General features: G+C 40.5%; 1 protein-coding gene across 3 annotated transcripts in view; it reads right to left on the bottom strand.

The window, feature by feature from the left end:
- grik2 (glutamate receptor, ionotropic, kainate 2) overlaps positions 1–12,127 on the bottom strand; it is a 301,017-nt gene extending 288,890 nt beyond the window's left edge. For all 3 annotated transcript variants that reach the window (XM_073486919.1, XM_073486920.1, XM_073486921.1), the window contains exon 1: positions 12,010–12,127. In XM_073486919.1, coding sequence (XP_073343020.1) covers positions 12,010–12,127 — 118 coding nt within the window. The remainder of the gene's footprint in view (positions 1–12,009) is intronic.
- Between the last annotated feature and the right edge of the window lie 7,566 nt (positions 12,128–19,693).

The following is a 19,693-nucleotide window of genomic DNA, read 5'->3' as shown; positions in this document are numbered from 1 at the left end:
ACACAAAGGCACTTGAAGGAGAACAGCAGCGAATTCCATTCTAAATATATAAAAGCCCTGTGCTCAGCATTATTGGTTTTGTGTAGGTGCACATTCTCTCATATGCTGGAAAGTGAGAGCAGATTTTTGTCTGATCTCCACATCGGTCTTGTTACAATGAGAGGAGACTGCAAAAATGAAGAGATAGCTCATAGCTGATCATTCTCAGGTCAGGTAGTGAAATATCTTCCACTAATGTGCAACAGCTAAAGGTTTATTTCTTGACAAGATTACAGAAGGGAGAATTTGTTCTGTTTCTTTTTTGTTTTTTGTTTTTTGGGATTTTTGATGAAATTGACTTACAATAATGATATTTGCCAAAGAAAGCTATAAACAGTAATTTGTTGTGTCTTCGTCTTGCACTGAAAAATCAAGCATGTGAAACAGAAAAGTGCAGGGAATTAATTTCCTCTTTTAAAGGTATCTTCCTTTAAAAAATATCGCCCTTAGCACAGTTCCATCAAATCAGATTAGAGTCTTCTGATTGAGGTCAAATGTAGTTCAACCAGCAAGCCTCTAATTGAAATGATAGCTTCGCTGCTAGCTCTGGGTAACCTTGACTTGTAGCACTTCATTCAGCTTGCTAATTCAAGTAGGGAAGATGTAGAGGCTGTAAACAAATTACCAGAAAATCAGCCATTTCAACATGAAGATTTGACTCTGTCTACTGTATCGAGTGCATACTGAATGGAGCAGTTGGAGTAGTTTGAATATGTCTGGAGATTTTAAGATCATGAACGAAGATGATCTCTAAAATTTGACAGCTCACACTCTTGCTGTACTTACTCATGCTTCTGCTGATTTTTCAAGGCTCCATTTGTTCTACTTTATTGTTGAAGCAATAGTTCAGTATTTGCGGAGTGGTAATGTCATTAGTCTAACCACCATTAGACTGGAAGCAGGGAGAAACTGCTAGCCAAGCAAAAATAGAGGCCATGCATAGCAGGTCAACATAGCTTTTAGTAGCATGTCATTTACGCATATTTTGCATGTATAAATGGATGATGTGGAGGCCAGAACCATCCAATGTGCAGCAGAGGAAAGTTGCCTCTGGTGAGTCTATTCATTTTTGATTATGGCATTATCCCATACATAGCATAGCCACTTCCCAGATTTAAAAAAAAAGGATGGATGTAAGAGGATCGCTTGCTGCCGGCAAGTTCAGAGGGACAGTGTAGGCTACTTCTTGCACCATCCCCTGGTGTTCAGAGAATGATGCACTGAAGGACTACATTCACTGTTGTTACTCATTTTAGATACAGGTAACATTTTAGATACAGGTAACATTTTAGATATATGTGTCTGTTTATCAAGAATTGACACCCTGCAGGTAAAAGAAAATTGAGTAGTCACGCAGACTTTTTTGTACATTTCAAACGACCAATCACAATGTGGATGCTCACAATGAATGTTATTTTGTCCATTTCAATCCTGAGTTTTGTTCAATAAGACAACTGTGATGACTAAAATGACAAAGGCAGCGTGACTTTATACAGTTCTGCTAGGAACAGACAGCAAGAAGAAAAAAAAAAGAATAATATGGAGCCACAGATGGCTGCAGGACTCAGACAGTATGGTCTTGTGTGCAGCATCGTTCAGTTTTATTTCTATCACAGCACAGTCAATATCACAGTTAGTTACAACATTTGAAATACTACTGCATTATTTCATCATTAAAATAAGCTCAGTATAGATCTTTTGATGACAGCCATGTGTAAAATCAGACTGTGGGACTGTTTAAACTGGAGACAATCAACCAAATTTTGTGATGATTTTGCCAGACATCCATCCAGCCTGAGTGTTGATCAGTTGATCAGGCAATAAGTCAGGAGTCACAAAAAACTCACACCAATTCCTAATAGTCAGGAGTCACCAATGTACAGTCAAAGTCTGTGTTAATCTGTACATTCAGAGTCTGGACAGCGTATGGAGCAGAGATCTGCTGGGATGGAACTGTTGTTGTCGAGACGTAGCACCATCATGTAACTACAGCCTCAACAAACAAGACACCAGGCTAATTGTTTCTCCCTGCTTCCAGTCTTAACGCTAAATTAGGCTAATCTTATTTTGACTGCAGCTCCATATTTGTCAGTCAGCCCATTAACACTCCCAACGCGTCAAATACAGCAGCATGGTCGGTGGTCCTATGCTTCTAAGTTTGACCTACAGGTCCCCCTCTAGCATCACTTCTTAAAGTGCCGCTCTAATGCAGTAGTATAGTAGTAGAAAGAGCATATAAAGTCTGAGTCTGGGGGTGGTTGGATTGGTTGGATGGGTCATAATTTGCACTTTCCTCCAGGAGACTGGGCTCATGTCCAAAGTGTGGCCAAGACTCAAGTTTTTAACTTATGTTAACATAGGTAAGTTAAGGTACATAAATTACATAGTAAGTTACGTGACCTAAGTTGTACTTATGTCATTTACATAACTAACTTGGCGTTATTTATGTGACTTTTCCTTAACCTAACCATGTATGTTTGTATCTACCTAACCGTGGACGTTTCACAATGTTAATAACACTCCAAAGGTCATAATATGTCATTCTATGTGAACTGTTTGTCAGCCAGCTTTATTCTAAAAAGTCTAACCAGTCAAGCATTTTAAGTATATTGCTAACTTGACCTCCATTCACAAGATACAACTGATGCTACAAGGGTAGGTAAAGTGTTATAGTTTGAATGATGTGTTGTGTCTGTACAGGGTAAGATTGATCTTCTCCTCTCACTTCCCTAAAGAACGCTAAAATAAGTATAAATATATTTAACCAAAAGTTTAACTACTTCTCAACTCAGACAATACTTGCAACTGCATCCCTCTCTTGTGCATTGTGTTTTTTCATTACCATGTCTGTTCTGTTTTTATCACGGCCCCTGCTTAATCTTTAACAGGCTGCTTGGATTCATATTATAATCATGCTCAACCATGGAACATTTTCTGCCAAGTACTGTATATAAATGATCCAGTCTCCTCTAATACATGCTTTTCTGACTGGATTGCAATTCATAACCCATAACCTGCTTCATTTTTCAACATAGACATTATTTTCTTGCTTTTTTTCTTTCATCATAACTATTGATTGTGTTCAAGATTTCATCTCTTACTTACTTCACTAGCAAGCGTGATGAAGCTTCAGTTGACTGAAAATGCTGTTCTTCTACACACCCACGGGGGAAACACAGTCCCCAACAACTGAGTACAAAGAACCAATTTAGACTCAGCACAGTACATACAAACACACTGTAGTGAACCTGCATGCTTACATCTCGTCTCCATTCATCCATTTCCTAAAAAGTGTGTATTTTCAGTATTAGATAACTACTGTGGGCTAGTCGGCTGTTCATTGTTCAAGTGATGGTGCATTAATGTCATGTTGGATGTTCTGTAAACAAGGTTTGCTGACGTGAGAAGCTGTTCATGTCATCAGGAAATGTTGCCATGTTTTGCAGCCAGTGTTACCTCCCATGTGGCGTCACGACACAGACAGTAAATATAATGGGCAGCCAAGCAAGTGTGGTAGTCCACATGTTAAACATGGAAATGATTATTGTCACATTCTCATCTAGTTATTCACATCTTTAGTATTATTATTCAGAATCAGTACGTTTTTGGCACCTTTCAAGTCTTGCTTGCTTTCAGCTCCAGAAACTATTCAAATCTCAAGACATTCAGCTCTTTGAGGAATGGTGTGCTGGTATTAAACTTTTTTTACCTACTGTGCTTTTTAAAATATTAAACTTCTTTCAATAACATTTTGCCATATAGAATGAATGGGAGGCACATTATCACAAGGTTGGCATTTCGAATCTCACCTCCAGCTACTGCTACAACTTTATACTAGACATATATACTATTACTACCACTGCTACTACTGCAACTATAACTGCTAACTATTGCTGCTGCTACAACTACTGCTAAGTTACTGCTACTGTTACTACAGCTACTACAGCCGTCAATACTACCACTACTACGACAGCTTTTAGAAGAACTGAATATAAACTTGTTTGGCGGAGCTGTGCAGTCCTACTGTTAGTAGTAGAGCAGCCCTATTTTACATTCTCAGCTGACTTTATAAACACTTCCTGCTCAGTGGCAGAGTGGATAGAGCACATATCTCATAAGATCATGGTCATGGTTTCAATTCCCCAGGTGCTCTATGTAGTTTTGGGGAAGATTTTATTTTTTTTAAGAAGAGAAAAATCTTTATCTTTATTGCACACGATTCTTCTCAGTCTCTTTGGCAGAATAGGTAAAGCACACGGCTCATGACCGCATCGTCAGGGGTTTCAATCCTCATCTTGTCACTTTAGGAAAAATTACCAACGTAGTTATAAACTCACACTTGCATACACATGGTTGATTGGATGATTGATGTCACCTGTAGCAGTTTCTGACAGTTAAATATGTCGAACAATTAGAACCTCTCTGCTTATAAAACTTAAATTCCTTCAGTTGTGCCAGGATTGTTCCTAATCAAGGACCTACAGTTAAGGTCAGCAGTTAACATGTTGGTGAAGATTCTCAGTCACCCAGGTCACGGTAATACTAAAAATTCAATTTCTTGAAGACGTTTCACCTCTCATCCAAGAGGCTTCTTCAGTTCTAACTAACTGGAGGGGAGTTGCAGGCTTTTAAACTCTGTGTGGGAGTGTCCTCACAGAGTTGTTAAGATCTCATGTGAACTGTGAGTTTGAGAGTCGTTAGGGTCACGTGAGTGACTTCAAAATGTCCAGTGGTGTCACACTACTGCGGTCACTGTCTTGGCAGCCTGCTATCCTTTAACTCCACCTCCCGATATTACAGTCAGGTAATAAACATGTAATATGAACGTGATATGACAGGTACTGTAGAAATGTCATAATGGAATGAGGCCTATAACATGCACAAATGTGAACTTATCAGTGGTTTGCAGAAATGTTAACTGCCAACATTTTGTCCTGGCGTTTGGGTTAATAATAAGGTAGTGGCAGAGTTGCCAGATTTGTGTGTTTTATATAAAGTGGGCTATTTAATGGAGAGATAAAATGCAGGGTAATAGCAGACCTGATGATCTGGCAACCTGCTGTATGCTCTATTACAGACTGTACATTAGCTGTGGCACTGGCGGTCGCATCTGTGAGATAAATTAATATGAATAACTACGAAAAAATGTTAATAAAAACAAGTTTAAATGAGTTGGTTTTTAATTTAAAGATCACAGAATTAAGAGATGTCCTTATTGGACATAACTACCACTGTCATTTGAATATCATGTGGAGGGTGATGTGGATGTCTGAGGCCAGTACTGATATACAAATATGTGAGAGCTTAAAAATCTGCCAGCATTGTGTAATGATATTTCTAAATATATTTACTTGTATATACTTGTAATGATATTTCCAGTGTTGCCAACCTAGCGAGTTTGTTTTCAGACCCCTCTAGCGACTCTTTTTCAGAAAAGCGACTAGCGACAAATCTAGTGACTTTTTCTGGTGTATTTGGAGACTTGTGGAGACTCTGATGTGAAAGCACGTATCGTTCAACTTGCAGCAGGTGCTGCCGTGGGACCGTCCCAAAGCACTCACAGGCGGCCCAGTCCTCGCGCAACAGTCCCTCCCAGCTGCAGTCAGAGCAGGAGAAGTTCACCCCTCGCGTCCAGACTGCGAGTTGCGCATGCGCGAAGCTGCCGCTGGCTGATCCCACCCTGGCTCACAGTCAGGGCTGGATGTAAATGTAAAATGTTCTTTGTCCAAAATAAATCACTGCACTAAAATAAGTTCATTTGTAGTTCTAAACATATTAAGGGTGTTTTTTATCTCTCCCACGATGTTATCCCTCTCTCCTACAGCGTCCATTACAATTAAATGCACATTGGCCAGTTATGCAAATTAGGTGATGACGTCATTTAGCGACTTATAGCGACTTTTAGGACAGCCAATAGCGACTTTCCTTACTGAGGAGTTGGCAACAGTGGATATTTCTGCCAGTATTCTTTTTGTTATAATATACTGTATAGGTCTGGCTGATACATAAGTAGGTGGAGCTGCAGGTGAGCTCTCATGTCATAGTGGCACAGTGTGGAAATTGTAGGAACACAAGCACAGTGGTGCATTTTGGATGTCCAGGAAAATTAGTTAACCAATTTTAAAACCAAACCTGCACCCCTGGCAGACTATCACGGCCCTAAACCCATCAACCAACAGCAGCATCAGAGCTGCACCGCATACACATGCAGGTGCATCAAACATTCAGTCCAGGAGATAATCCACTCCACACAGCCCCACAGTGTGGAAAAAAAGAGACACGTTACCCAGCCACACACTCTCTTCTGTCCCTCTGAAAAGCAGGACAGTTTGGTCTTGCGCTGCATTTTGTTTTGGCTCTGAGCAGAAGGTCAGAAGTCAGGCCTTTGACAAATGTACAGTTGGGTCCGTGGTGAATAGACTACTCAGACTGAAAAAAAGGCTATTCTTCCCTGTTCATCCAACTCCACCCTCAGGATCACTATCAGACATCTGGGCAGTCTGCCTCTTTTTCAATTACAGTTTCTGCTCATACATGGTTTGCATAACGACTCTGACATTAAAGACTTGCCTAAAGGTCCCTACAGGTATGCACAATTTGTTATTTCTTAGACCCCTCCCCCCCCTTAGCCTCTTTGTCTGTACTAAAGTGGATAAACACGTAGGAAGTGATTTTTCCATCAGACCTTCTCTCCTACCATCTGTCACTGCCAGACTCTCTGACAGCTTTAGCTTTATTTGCATTGGCAGAATAGCGCCCTCTTCCTGTTTCGGGCTTTTAGGCTAATTTCCCTCTAAATCAACCAAGAACTGGTCAAATACAGACAATCAGTTCAACAATTTATAATTCTTAGTTTGTTCGCCTGTTACAGACTTGACTCCCAGAAAGACTGTGCTCGCCAAAATGGCAGCAGCAGCCATTTGTGCAAATGCTTTTTTTTTCTAAGCCAATACTAATAAGAACCAAAGTTAATTGATAATTATACTTTTTGTTTGTTTTTACAGATTAACACTGAAGACATGGAACATTTTCAGGGCACCTGACTGTATTTCTTATGTCTTTCCTACCCTATCCTAGCAGTCAGCATCAAGTGCCATACATCGTTTGATTCAGGAGAACCTTCAGGTTCCTTTGTCCGAGACTGGATGAATTTACCATAATTTTTAAAAATGCTAGTAAAATTTTGGTGTTTTTTTCCTTAACTATTATCGTCTGCATTTTTTCAGTGACAGGTGTAGTTCTTTATGTCTTTTACTGAACATGTAGACCAAAAAAAACTGAAGCATAAGTGACTTTTTTCAGAGAAATATACAGTGTTATCCATTGAACATGAACAACAAAATTAGCTTGGCTACAACCATTGCCCGTTGGCCCAGTGGAAGAAACTCCATGGGTTTTCTTCCAAAACAAGACATGTGTGATACCACTGAAAAGCTTTTTATGAGCATATGGATAGGATTAGCACTTTAAAAGTTACTAAACATTTTAGAACAATACACATTTTAGCTGCATTCGTGTAGGTCTGTGAGCATTATGATTTACAAAGAAGTTCTTAAGCTGTAGTTGATTCACACCTGAGGGTTAGAAAAGCTACGATGTAGTGAGAAAAGATGGATGATTTAATATTCCATGGTGCTAATAGGTTATGTTGTGTTTAACTCATACACTTTTTCTTTCCTCATAAAAAGACCAGTGCTTTCCTAAAACAGTGAGTCATCTGTAGTTTTCAGCAAACATTACTCAAACAGGAGGATATGGCGCATCTGTTAGAACTAATCTCAACTGTGGATTGATACACATTTAGTTTGGAAGTTGTGAAAGAAATCTATGTTTATTATAATCATCATCTCCAAGTTGTCTCTTCAGAAAACACCTACAGTTACATCGACAAAGTGTAAAAATAGACAAATGAGGTTGATTTTTGATGGAAGCTTTCATTATCACCTCCTATTTCATACCTAAATTTCTCTATTAGGCGATGATCTGCTTAGCCGCACATAGTTTCCAAGCAGCTCGCATTTCTTTGCAAATTCTCCTTATTTACAAGTCATCAGTGAAGCGGGGGCCAGAGCCTGGAGGATAATGTGAACTTTTCTCCTCAGTTATTGACAGGCAGCCTTCGAAGAGAGTGAGTTATTTTCTAAAGAGGGAGTTTTTCTTGCCTCGACCTGCAACATTTAGCTCGTCTGCCCCATTAGACGGTGACCTTCATACTAATGCCGACCACAGCAGCCAGCACCAACGCACAGGATTCAATTTGTGCTCTGCAGAGATCACAGAGACATAAAGTGCCAGTATAAATTGATGCATTTATAAATACGTAAATACTGCTTAAAATTCTTTCTTTTGGCTGTGACGAGCCTCGTGGATGTCCATGACTCTTTTGCTCTGATGGAAAATATTGTATTTAATCCATGACTTTCCATACTGTCGTCAGTTGGACAACTCTCCTGACCTAAACTTTTTTTGTTAAGGCTACTTTTCTAAAGGAGTGAACCGTCCGCCTTCCACCACCATATCATGTGTGAAATACATTCTGCTGTATTCCTGTGAGGTGACCCTGAATATAGCTTCTCCTCCACACAAGTAATCTAATTTCCTGACCTCACCTGTTTGCAATTCAACTAAACTAAACTCCACAACATTTCAGCAGATCCAACAAGCTGGAGTCACAGTGACAGAGCTGCCAGGACACATGTTGCGGTGGTTCAGTCTATTGCTGCTTACAGCTGATCTCTATCTTGCTTTATCTTCAGTTGGCCACAGGAAAATTCAGTTATGTGGCATCTATCATCAGTGGCTGTCAGCATGTGAGCCTCTGTTTTCAACACACACACCTGCTAAACAGTGACACCAGCTGAACTCTTACCCATTTTTAAATTCCATCTTCCCCGCACAAAATAATCTTTAATATTAATCTCAACTCCAAAGGTCTTTTAGGAAGTAACTCAGGGATTCTGTGAAGAGCTTTTTTTATCACAGGAGCTGGTTAGATTGATTAAAAACAACAGCTGTGGCATACTTGCTCTGAGCTGTTTTTCTTGTGCTTGAATTATAAAATGGAAAGCCAATTTAGTTATCCATCACTCTTTCAGCCTTATTCCTGAATGTCTGAATGTGCAGAACCATTTGTAAGCTCCCACTTTGAAGAATAGCTATTACAAATGAATGGTCAAAACACATCCGGAAATTTAATGTTGGGATTATTGCATTAATAGCATGTCATTTCTCTGAGTCAAAGCTGCTCCAGAAGCAGAGGAAATCCCATTTTCCAAGTCAAAATTCAATTGGTGGCATTCAAGTAGCACAGTGTTGACCGTGAACAAGTCAAGGTGTGACACATATATTTTGAGGCTGTTGCCTATTAGAAGAAATACTACTTCATGTCATTATCGCAGTCAGTAACAGCTCACTCTTCTCTTCTCTTCACCCAAATCAGGGAGTATTCATTTAAATAGTGAGTCTTGATCATACTAAGCACTTATATACATTCATGACCTTTCACAATCATGAATGCCATGGTTACAAGGAGTTACACTGTAATTTCAGCCCAGTCGATGGGTTAAAATGTGGGTACTCATAGGCTTTGTACCACACTGACAATACCTGTCACATCACATTAACATTACGTGCTTCTGACCTGACTGCCATATCAGGAGGTGGAGCGGGCAACAAGACCGAGCCAGTGACCACAGTTTGAGACTGTGTTTCAACATTTGTAAGCAATATACCATGCAATGTTTTTAAGGAGACCTCTGGACATTTTCGTGATGACAAAAACAGGTATTTTAAGCCAAAACAAGATCTTTTCCTAAACCACACCAAGTGTTTTTGTGCCTAAACCTGACCAGACCATAAGCACAGTGAAAACTGAACCACACATTTTTAACAACGAGCCTGAGAGAAGTGTTAGAGACACCGGCAATCACCAAGATGGGAGGGTCAGATGTTGTATTGGTTCAACACTAAGAAATTTAGTTGATCAATTTTGAACCTTCAATATTTCATCTTTCACCACCTGCCCCTTGAAAATTTATTTATTTATATATATATTATATATTTATATCTCTGCACAGCTAACTACAATTACACAGAGGTTTAACTCATCCAGCACAATGATCCGTTTTGCTTCCTGTGATTGTTTCCACAATTCAAACTGAAATCTGTCCCGTTCCTTACAACACACACAAGTCAAGGCCCACAGATGCTTGCTGAATAGATTTTTCAATACACATGTGGCTGATTAAAGTTCCACTGGCAAAAAGAAGAGAGGGGGAATAAAAGTAATCACGAGACATGTTGTCCATCAGACAGATTCAGGTTGTTACTGTCCTGCCTCGGCAGTCTGACAGTGAAGTACAGCCATATAATGGGACTTAATTGCTCAGGGTGTTTCCCTCAGCACCCTGTATTCCCCTCTACACATGGACCGAATGACACTGAGCTGGGAGCCGGTCACTGTAATGTAAAGAGATGGCGTCTTCAGTAACACCCAGCAGACCAGAGGGTCAAAGGATTTCATCTACACTTTGATTCAGATCAAAAATCAATCCGCACCTCATCTAACTGTAGTCATGTATTCATCAATTAAAGAATCCACATTGTGGATTTAATTCCTGAGTATTGTTCTTTTCTGTAGTATCAGTGCTGTCTCTTCCAATACATACAAAACAAAAAACAGTTGGATTATTCAACAAAACGTGCGTCTTTCCATACAATTATATGTGCATGTGTATTTCTGTATCTGTGGGTGTTATTCTGTATTATGGTGATGTGTTTGTGTGCCCCTGTTACTGAGTTTTATTTCTTGATAAATTAAATGACTTAAAAATTGGCTGATCAAACCAAATGTTTTATTTTAATATTGTCGTGTCTGCAGTGTTTTTCCTTCTTTCTGCTGTTATGTTCTCTGGCTATAGCCACACTGTGAGGTACAGAGCAGCGGCCTTAACCTCCTGCCAACCGCTGGCCCCATCATTAAAAACACTGAGTAATACAGAACAACTGGGCCTTATGTTGTGTATAAAATACATCTAGAATATTTTTATTTGATGAAATGATGCAGCTATAAAAACATGCAGATTTGAGGTGGAACATTTACTGTGTGAGCATCAAGTAGCTGCCACGCGTTGGAACAGATACGCTGTATTCCCATATAGTGGTGAAAAAATATTTATTTTGCCTTCGTTAAAGCTTTTTGAGAGGGGATTTAAGGGGGAAATCATGGTTCAAAAGGTCACAGAAATCTGGCTGACAGCAAAATAAAATATTCATCATGTTTGTGAAATGTGGAGGAGGCATATTCTGAAGAAAGATGCACATTATTCTTCAAAAGAAAACACTGAAAACTGTAAAAAAAAAAAAAAAAAAAAACATTTAACTGTGTGTCTCTCTTTTGTTTTTCTCACACACATGCACACACACACCGCTACCATGCATCAATATATCGTTTAATATGAAATCACGAATAAAAATCTAGAACACACACACATACACCATAGCATCACATCGCAAAGCATCAGATTTAACACGCACACAAAAGTGGCTGACATAAAAATAGCACCAACAGCAGACAGTGTACACACACACACACACGGCTGTGGTGTGAGGGACGGTGATCCAACCTTTTCAATTTGAAACTTTCTAAATAGCAACAAGTTAGAGGCTTCCCACTGTTGCCTCCCTATGGACTCATTCATATATTCATTTCTCCTTCTGGCAGCTGTGCACTGTAGTAGTGCAGGTCTGTGCCAACTCTTTGGATACACTACCCTCATACTATTGCTCCTAAAAAGCCTCGCAAATGATACTGCAAAAAAACACCCAGAACAGCAACTTTTCCCATTTCCCACAAGTGAGGAGAGGGAGGAAAAGCGAGTCTCCAACAGGTCGTGATGGGAGCAACATGCTTTATGGGGATGAAAACACACCAGTCAAACTTTTAGGGAGGAAAAAGAAGAAGTAGCTCACCAAATCTCAAGACGTGTGGCATCCCATGAGAATATCCCACACAGTGTAATAGCAGCAGTAGAAGCCTGACGGTGCACCTGACTCTCGCATTAAATATCAGCAGGGAGGTAATCTTCATGGTGCTTGTGTGGTGCACAGGATTTTTATTCCCTGAATCGGTATATTCCCCAGATTTTTTTTTCTCTGTCACCCCTTTAATGTGAAGCAAGGCGGCTGCAATATCACGGCATGATCACCACCAGCGGGCTGGGCAACGGTTTCCCCACATCCATTTGGCAAAAAAAGAAGAAGCACTGCGTGTCCAGCTCACTGCGCCAAGAAGAAACAGCCCTCCGACTCAGCTGAGGAAGATGATGGTGGAGGTGGTGGTGGAGGTGGCTGGGCATCCATGTTAGGCAGGGCAGAGCTTGAAGAAATCCATCTGGTGAGAGACAGAGATTGGAGGGGGGTGAGAGGGGGAGATTGGGGGAGGTTTGTGGAGATCCAGCGTGACCAAGTGAGCGTGTGAGTGAGTGAAGCGGCGGTCTCAGCAGCCTCGCGAGCCCGAGCTCCTCCTGCTGCACTGCCGCACAGCATCTGACGTCGAGCCAACACTAGTAGTGGGAGAGCGCACGGGCTGGATCGGGCATGTTTCTCGGTTACTGCTGACCACACTTCGCCCCTTGATCTATATCGCCTGCCGAAATTGTCATGCCTGCCCCACTCCTCCCCCCTTTTTTCCTTCCTTCCTTCCTTCCTTCCTTCCTCCCTTCTCTTCCCCTGATGTCGTATCCCCGGCCAGCCAGCCAGCCGCCGCTCTCCCTCAGATTTCCCCCCTCGGTTCGGTTCAGCGGCTGGCAGCGGAGCGTCGCCGTGCACAGCCGTTCAAAAAAAGCCAATCTATGAATCTGAAAGATCGCCTGTGTTTGATCGGAGTCACTCAGGCTTGGACTCATGTGAGAGCTCCGTGAAGCAAACCTGTCACTGTACACTCAACATGATGAATAGCCTTTGCTCACAGCCGTTGTGTTCCAGCACTCATGTTCTGTCTTTGGAATTATTACTTTTTTTATTTTCTACTTTTCCTCAGTCCGGGACTGTCAGATAAGAGCCGAGCCTCAGCGGCAAATTTCAATTTCATGTGTGTCTTTGACTTGTGATCACAAGAAATGTCATACCGGCTCCTTTACTTCACTATTGGATTACTGAGTGTGCCTGCACGGTGTGAGAGGCGAAACAATTTAAGTGTGCTCTGTAGCCTCTTACCTGTTATTTACAAATAAAGAAGAAAATTACAGAAGGATTTTGCCACCATTTAGGTCAGTTTTGCAGGATATCCACACACAGAAGCACACAATATTGCTGTAGTATTTGGTAGATGTTGCTGGTCGGTTGCAGATGTTGAATGGAGATTTTAAACTGGTTAATGTGATGCGTAATTGCCTGATTCCTTCTATAAACTTCGTAACTCGGACAGGATCAAGAATATTGCATTATGGAGGTCAAAGTGATTTTAACATGGAGCTGATAAAAAGACTGGCCTCTGGTGTGAGCTGACAGCGATATGTGACAGGAAAATTAACAGTATTTGCTGGAAAACATGAAGGATTGAGAAAAAAAAGCCTCTGTTCCTGTTTTATCATCACTTCTCTAATATATCAATAATATAAAGATGTAATTCAGCCCGTAGAGAGGGGAACATTTAGGCCACAGCTGATCGACTTTGTTTTAAACGAGTCTCTCCGTGCAGTGTGTTTCAGCACCACGGACAGAGCCTCCGTGCCGCCTTATGTTCCTCTGGATTTTGCCAGCTTTTCCTGCTCGTTTGCCTCCTTAATGAACAGCGGGGCGTTCTGTTTGGACCGAATCCATATGATGATACAGTTTATGGCCAAAAGGTTAAATATTGTTTCACTGTACCGCCTGCTTCCACATTAACATTCATTTATTGTGGCCAACACCCAACCACCAGCCTGACTGTCCAACATTTAATAAAGCTGAAATGAGCTCAAATGTAAATTATGTTCACACTGGCTAAATGTGATTTTAAAAAGTTGACCTCATAATTATAATTAAGTAGTGAGGACATCATTTGTACTGGAGACAGTCCACACCTGGCACGACATCAACTTATAAGTTTATTTTCCCCGTTTTTACAATACGCTCGTTTCTTTCATTTCCCATCGTTTTGGAGGCTGTGAGCAGGTTTCTGACGAACGACATTTGTTTGTCTCCGCGTGCGATGAATAAATCGGCGCGTGATTTTAACTCTCGTGGAGGTCGTAATAAGAATGAGCAGCCCTGAACTAATACCCGCAGTTATCTCATAGTCGTGCGTAACGGTCACAAAGGTGCTGCGGGGTTGGCACCGGTGAATGCTCCTCTGGATTTGTTTATATTCCACTCTTTTTACAGATGGAGCGACAGCTCAACAAATGCCCCTTTGTACATTTGAAAAGGGCTTTTAAATGGGCAGAGCGCGGCCCCTCCAGCGGCCAACGCTGCGTGATGATAAAGTTGATTTAAAGCTAATGTGCTCATCAACTGGGATTTAAATGCGCGGCTTGTCTCCCCGAGTTGCCATCCAGCCCCGAGAAGTGGAGACGTTCTCTACGGATCATTCATAAAGCGGATCACGGTAAGCATTTAACGAGCCCCATAATGTCTTTTAACCCGTCAACAGTGAAGGCATCGGCCCGAGGAGCAGGATAAGGAGGAGGAGGAACCCGAAAAGGTGACAAGCGTCTCCAAATAGAGGTCGGGCAAAGACACGGGAGGTCACATCTCTCCGAGGCTTATCAAACCTTAAATCTGAGTCTGTTTCTGAGATATTTCACTGTTCTTTTCGTTCTGAAGGCACAGCTTAAAAACAGATGCGTCCCTATAAACTCACAGATGAACTTCAAACCTGACCGGTGAGGTGCGTAACGGTGATTTCTGCTCGTTTTGTCAGTTGGAAACAATGTGAAGAGGCTCGTACTTCGGTCTCATCTGTTTCCAAAGATATAACCTGTTCCTGAAAATATGTGACGAGCGACAAAAAAAGACAGGAGCGCAGTAAAAGCATGAACATATATGTAAAGTTTGAAAGAATGGGCTTACCCTAGGTAGAGCTGGAGTCGGGAAGAGTCACCAGAGCAGCACAAAGAAGTTGATTTGTTTCTATGGAGGAGCCGAGTCGCTTCCCCCGCACTTGCATCTGGTAGCGCTGCGCTCCGGCCGTAGGGGAGACACGCCTCCTGTCGGACGGCAGGACGCACTGCTTAAAGCAACAGGGGGGCACACACTGGACCAGGGGACTCACCGGCACCGAGGCTGCAGCTTTCCCCGGCGGAGGACACTGGGTGTCAGGTCGGACTGAGGCACATTATCATCCTTTCTTCGCCCCGACACCCTTGTGGACGTTTGCACTAGAATACCATGGCAATGCAGACCATTACAATCTGGGAAACAGAGGCGCTAATTGGATGTAAAGGTGTGGTACTGTCCGTGCTACCGACGGTGAGCCCCAATCTGATTTTGTAGGATGGCACAAATGTCAGGAATCTGAATAAATCCGCTTTATCGTTGGCTACAAGATCAATGTTCCCTCTATAGTAAAGATGACCTTTATCAAATAATATCAGTCAGCCGTGAGTCCCACATATTTTACTGGAAACATTTAACGTGAGCAGGATGCAGTTTAGTTCGCATTTGTGACGAGTCAAATAATCTTTTTGGATAGAGTTTAAAGAGACAATGGGGTGTCACTGGAGGAGGTTCGGTGGGAAATGACATTAAAAAAACAGATTGCAGGAGATCCGACTGTTCGGGGTTTAGTGGATGAACCCAGATATTTTGATTCCTCATACTGAGTCATTGTAGAAAAGAGCCAGTTTAATTTGCGTCCGTGACAAGCTGCACACTGTGATTGAAAGCTGTTTGTGTAACACTTCATTTTACAGGTCCAGACATTTCATGGTAAGTCGGTGGAAATTACATTTGAAATATTTGAAATTTCCTTGAAATTACCAGAATTATCACCTCAAAATGTATTGAAAATAATCCCAATATCATTTAATAATAAGATTCTGCTATTTTCCAACAAGCAGTTCATAAATAGTTGGTAATTTCTTTCATACATTTCCAGGATAATTCCAACTGGTTCCTGCACTGTGTAGTTTTACAGAAGAAATTCAAACTCTGAAGTTCAATAATTACAATATTAATGTCATTAAATTAAAAAAAGAATGTTTTTGAGTTCGTATGAGGTAATAATAGGAACTCAAAAACATTAATTTTCCCCATAAGTAAATAAACAGGCTGTTCTCAGAGGAGAATAAGGTCCCAGAACACTGTCTGAAGCTAGAAAGGTGGCAGGGTCCACCACATATAAACAAAGTAAAACAGTATAAATTGTGTTGTCCTTAAGGTCAGTTTGTTTATTCAGGCAGAAAAGAATCATTCAAAAAAGATCTTTCTCTTCTCATTGAAATGTCTTCCATAAAACTACAGAGTGCTCCTTTAACTTCTACTGCTCATGTCATTTTAGTTTCTGTCTAACTTCTTCTTGGCAGCCCACTAAATGTGAAGGGAGTCTTTGCAGCCGACAGTAATTACCTTGTTTCTGTTCAACTGCTGCAGGTCATGAACTGAAGTAAGGGGAAGTTGGACAGAAACCAGTTTAAATGGTGTGATCAGCAGAAGTTAAGCAGAAACCAAGTTTACTGGAAATGTATTAAAGAAATGACCAGCTATTTATTAACTGCCTGTTGGAAATCAGCAGAATATTGTTATTAAATAATATCAGGGTCATTTTGAGGTAATTATGTGGTCTTTAGGGATAATTTCAAAGAAATGTCAAATTCTTGTATAACTTACTATAAGTTATACTATAATAATAAAACTTACCACCGACTGATCGTGTAATTAGTAGACCTGTAAAATGAAGTGTCACCTTTTGAAAATAGCTTACCAAAGCAATAATAACTTGTCAAAACAGTCGAAGCAAAGAGAAGATTTCCATTATATTGGTGGTTTTAACATAGTATGATTTACAATAACAGATCCCATTGCTTGCAGTGTGGTGTATTAGCCAAAGTTAGCTTTTCTAGATCCATAAATTCCTCTTATGATCCCCAAAATGAAGGGTATCGATAAACCCAGAGATCTGTTTCCAAATACACACACCATTCCCATCTCTCATGTTCAATATTAAAACACACTCACACACACACTCACACACACACACACACACAGTGCTGTATCCATAACATTTCTGTAAAAAGAAAAAAACATGATACATTGTTAATCATCTGCAGAATGGTGCTTGAAGATCACTCGTACCCATATTATTAGGAGATGAAAATATTTGCAGATAACAAAGAATAAAGTGAAGTGGAGGATCAGTGTAGCTAATGAAGATGCTTCTTTTATTATCTTTATCAAATATCTGCTCAGTTACCCATCTTTGTTCCAAACACTGAATTACTGTACGAAGGTTATCAGGCATCTGTGACAATAGAAATTAAACAGCTGTTTATGGAATTGGGTGTCACTTTATCATCACATTATTTTTTTCTTCTGAAAAGGTTACAAGCAAAGAGCAGCTAAAAAGGATGCAGTCTTGCAATCAGAGGTCAGAGGTTTGGTGGTAAATTATATTAAATGTACAGACTATATCCCACTGCTGAGGGTTCAGCTGATGGGGAACATTTTTAGACTCATGAGTTCCCTTGTAATCTTCCCATCACTCATTGTCAGTGTTTTCAAAACAGAGTAAGAATGTCTCAGTCAGAACACTACAGCATTGTAAAAATAGAGTTTATATTTATTGTGTGTGCATCACACAGGCTGTTTTATTTGAAAGCAAATGCAAATATCAATACAGTGCAGTGTGTGTTTGTGTACTAAAGCTGTTCAAAGCTGAAAGTTTGATCCAAAAATAAAAAGTCTTTCAGTGTGACGGTTCTTCAAGTATTTAATTTCCATTAGAACTGTAATCCTGCCATTGGTGATTCTTGAGTCATTTGGGGCCCAAGGCAAAAATTCCCAGAGGGCCCCTCCAACCAGCGCTCTTCACTATAATGTTAGAAATAATCGGACAAAAAGGAAAAATGTACAAAATGCAAACCTTTTTTTTTATTTCCAACGTTCGCATTAGTAGACATTTTGAATATAAATAGCATTAAAACCAGAACAATTAAAACTCAAATGAAACAACTTCATTGGTTTCACATTAAGGCCAGTTATCATCAACACAGCAGAAGCAGTGATTGTGAGGCAGCAGTGGTGCACAGTACAGTGTCTTTATGAACAGTTTAAGGGGGTTTATAGTTGTTATTGCGCAATGTGGCAATGTGAGTGGCCATCAGGGGCCCCTTTTCACAGATTTCTTTGGGGGCCCCCAAACATTTATTTAGTCCATTCTGACGATGATTCCTGCTAGTGTGGCGTGAGCGGCACAACACCCTCAGATGTTACTGATTTTTATGCTGCTGTTTTGGGCTGGTGTCCTTCAACCTCAATGGGGTTCCAACCTGATAAAATAAAGATTGTATAAATAGAACAAAACTGTGCAGAGGAAATTAAATGTCATACCAGGTTTCTATAGTGATTTTATTTCTGTGTGGTCAGGTAGGAGCAGATCATTTCACAGGCAGATCACATTGATTGAGTAACATAAAAGCCTAGTATCAATGCATCAATTGATCTAATAACCATGGAACATATGACAATGAAACTAATTTTTCCCATTGAACCGGTGAAAAAGTCTGCCTGTGTGGTGAGAAGCTTTTCTCGGTTTCAATTTGTGTTTAGAGAACATGTGACAATATCTTGACATTAGCTGAGATAATGTCTTTCAACTCTGAAAATCTTGATACATCTTGATTTGCATAGAAACTACTGGAATTATCTCCTTGCCTGAATAATTGACTTGTTAAGATAGAGAGCTTTTTTTTTTTTTACCGCTCGAAATGAATACTCCTCTCATTTTGTTTCACCATACCAGGCCAATCATAAGGGGAACAAAGCGAGGCCATCAGACAGAAATAACTGCAACAAAATATACAATTTAGTGGTGAAGGAGCACATCCCTGCAGTGACGGAGGCCTGATCTGAGGCCACAGTCTGGAGCTGAAATGAAAGGGACCTTTGATCGCCCCACTCCCGTCCTGCCCCCCTCCCCACAGTGTGCAGCATGAAAAGTTGAATTGTGGGGGCTACAAATAAATAGTCAATGACAGTTCTGTGATCCAACAACCTCTACTACTCTCACCCATGAGATACAAAGGGGCTGAAACCCCTGTACACGGTAGATAAAATAAGATAAGACGTTTTTTTTTTTCAGTCTGGATGAGAGTGGCGTAAATTTGAACTGAGTTTGGAGGATTTCCAAATTGAAATGGAGTGTAACACAGAGAATAGACAACTTCTAGAGGTAGATGCTACTGATTCTGTTTTTATAGTGATTTGGGCCAAAATAACTTCATTTATTCTAAAAGTCAACAATAGCAACCACAGTTCCACTGTACATCACTATAAACACACATATACATTTCCATAAGTTAAGAGGACAAACAGATACAGAATGGATGCAGTTCCACAGAATATCATAAATATACATCAGGTATTAGTAAAACATTTGGATATTGATATATATTCATAAACTTTTTGCAATGATGCTTAAAATATGGGTATCAAACACCTTTGACAAAGATATGGA

Source organism: Pagrus major, chromosome 18, assembly GCF_040436345.1.
Source record: "Pagrus major chromosome 18, Pma_NU_1.0".
NCBI classification, from domain to species: domain Eukaryota; kingdom Metazoa; phylum Chordata; class Actinopteri; order Spariformes; family Sparidae; genus Pagrus; species Pagrus major.
Note: the sequence above shows the minus strand (reverse complement) of the source record. Positions and strands in the feature narration are given on the sequence as shown.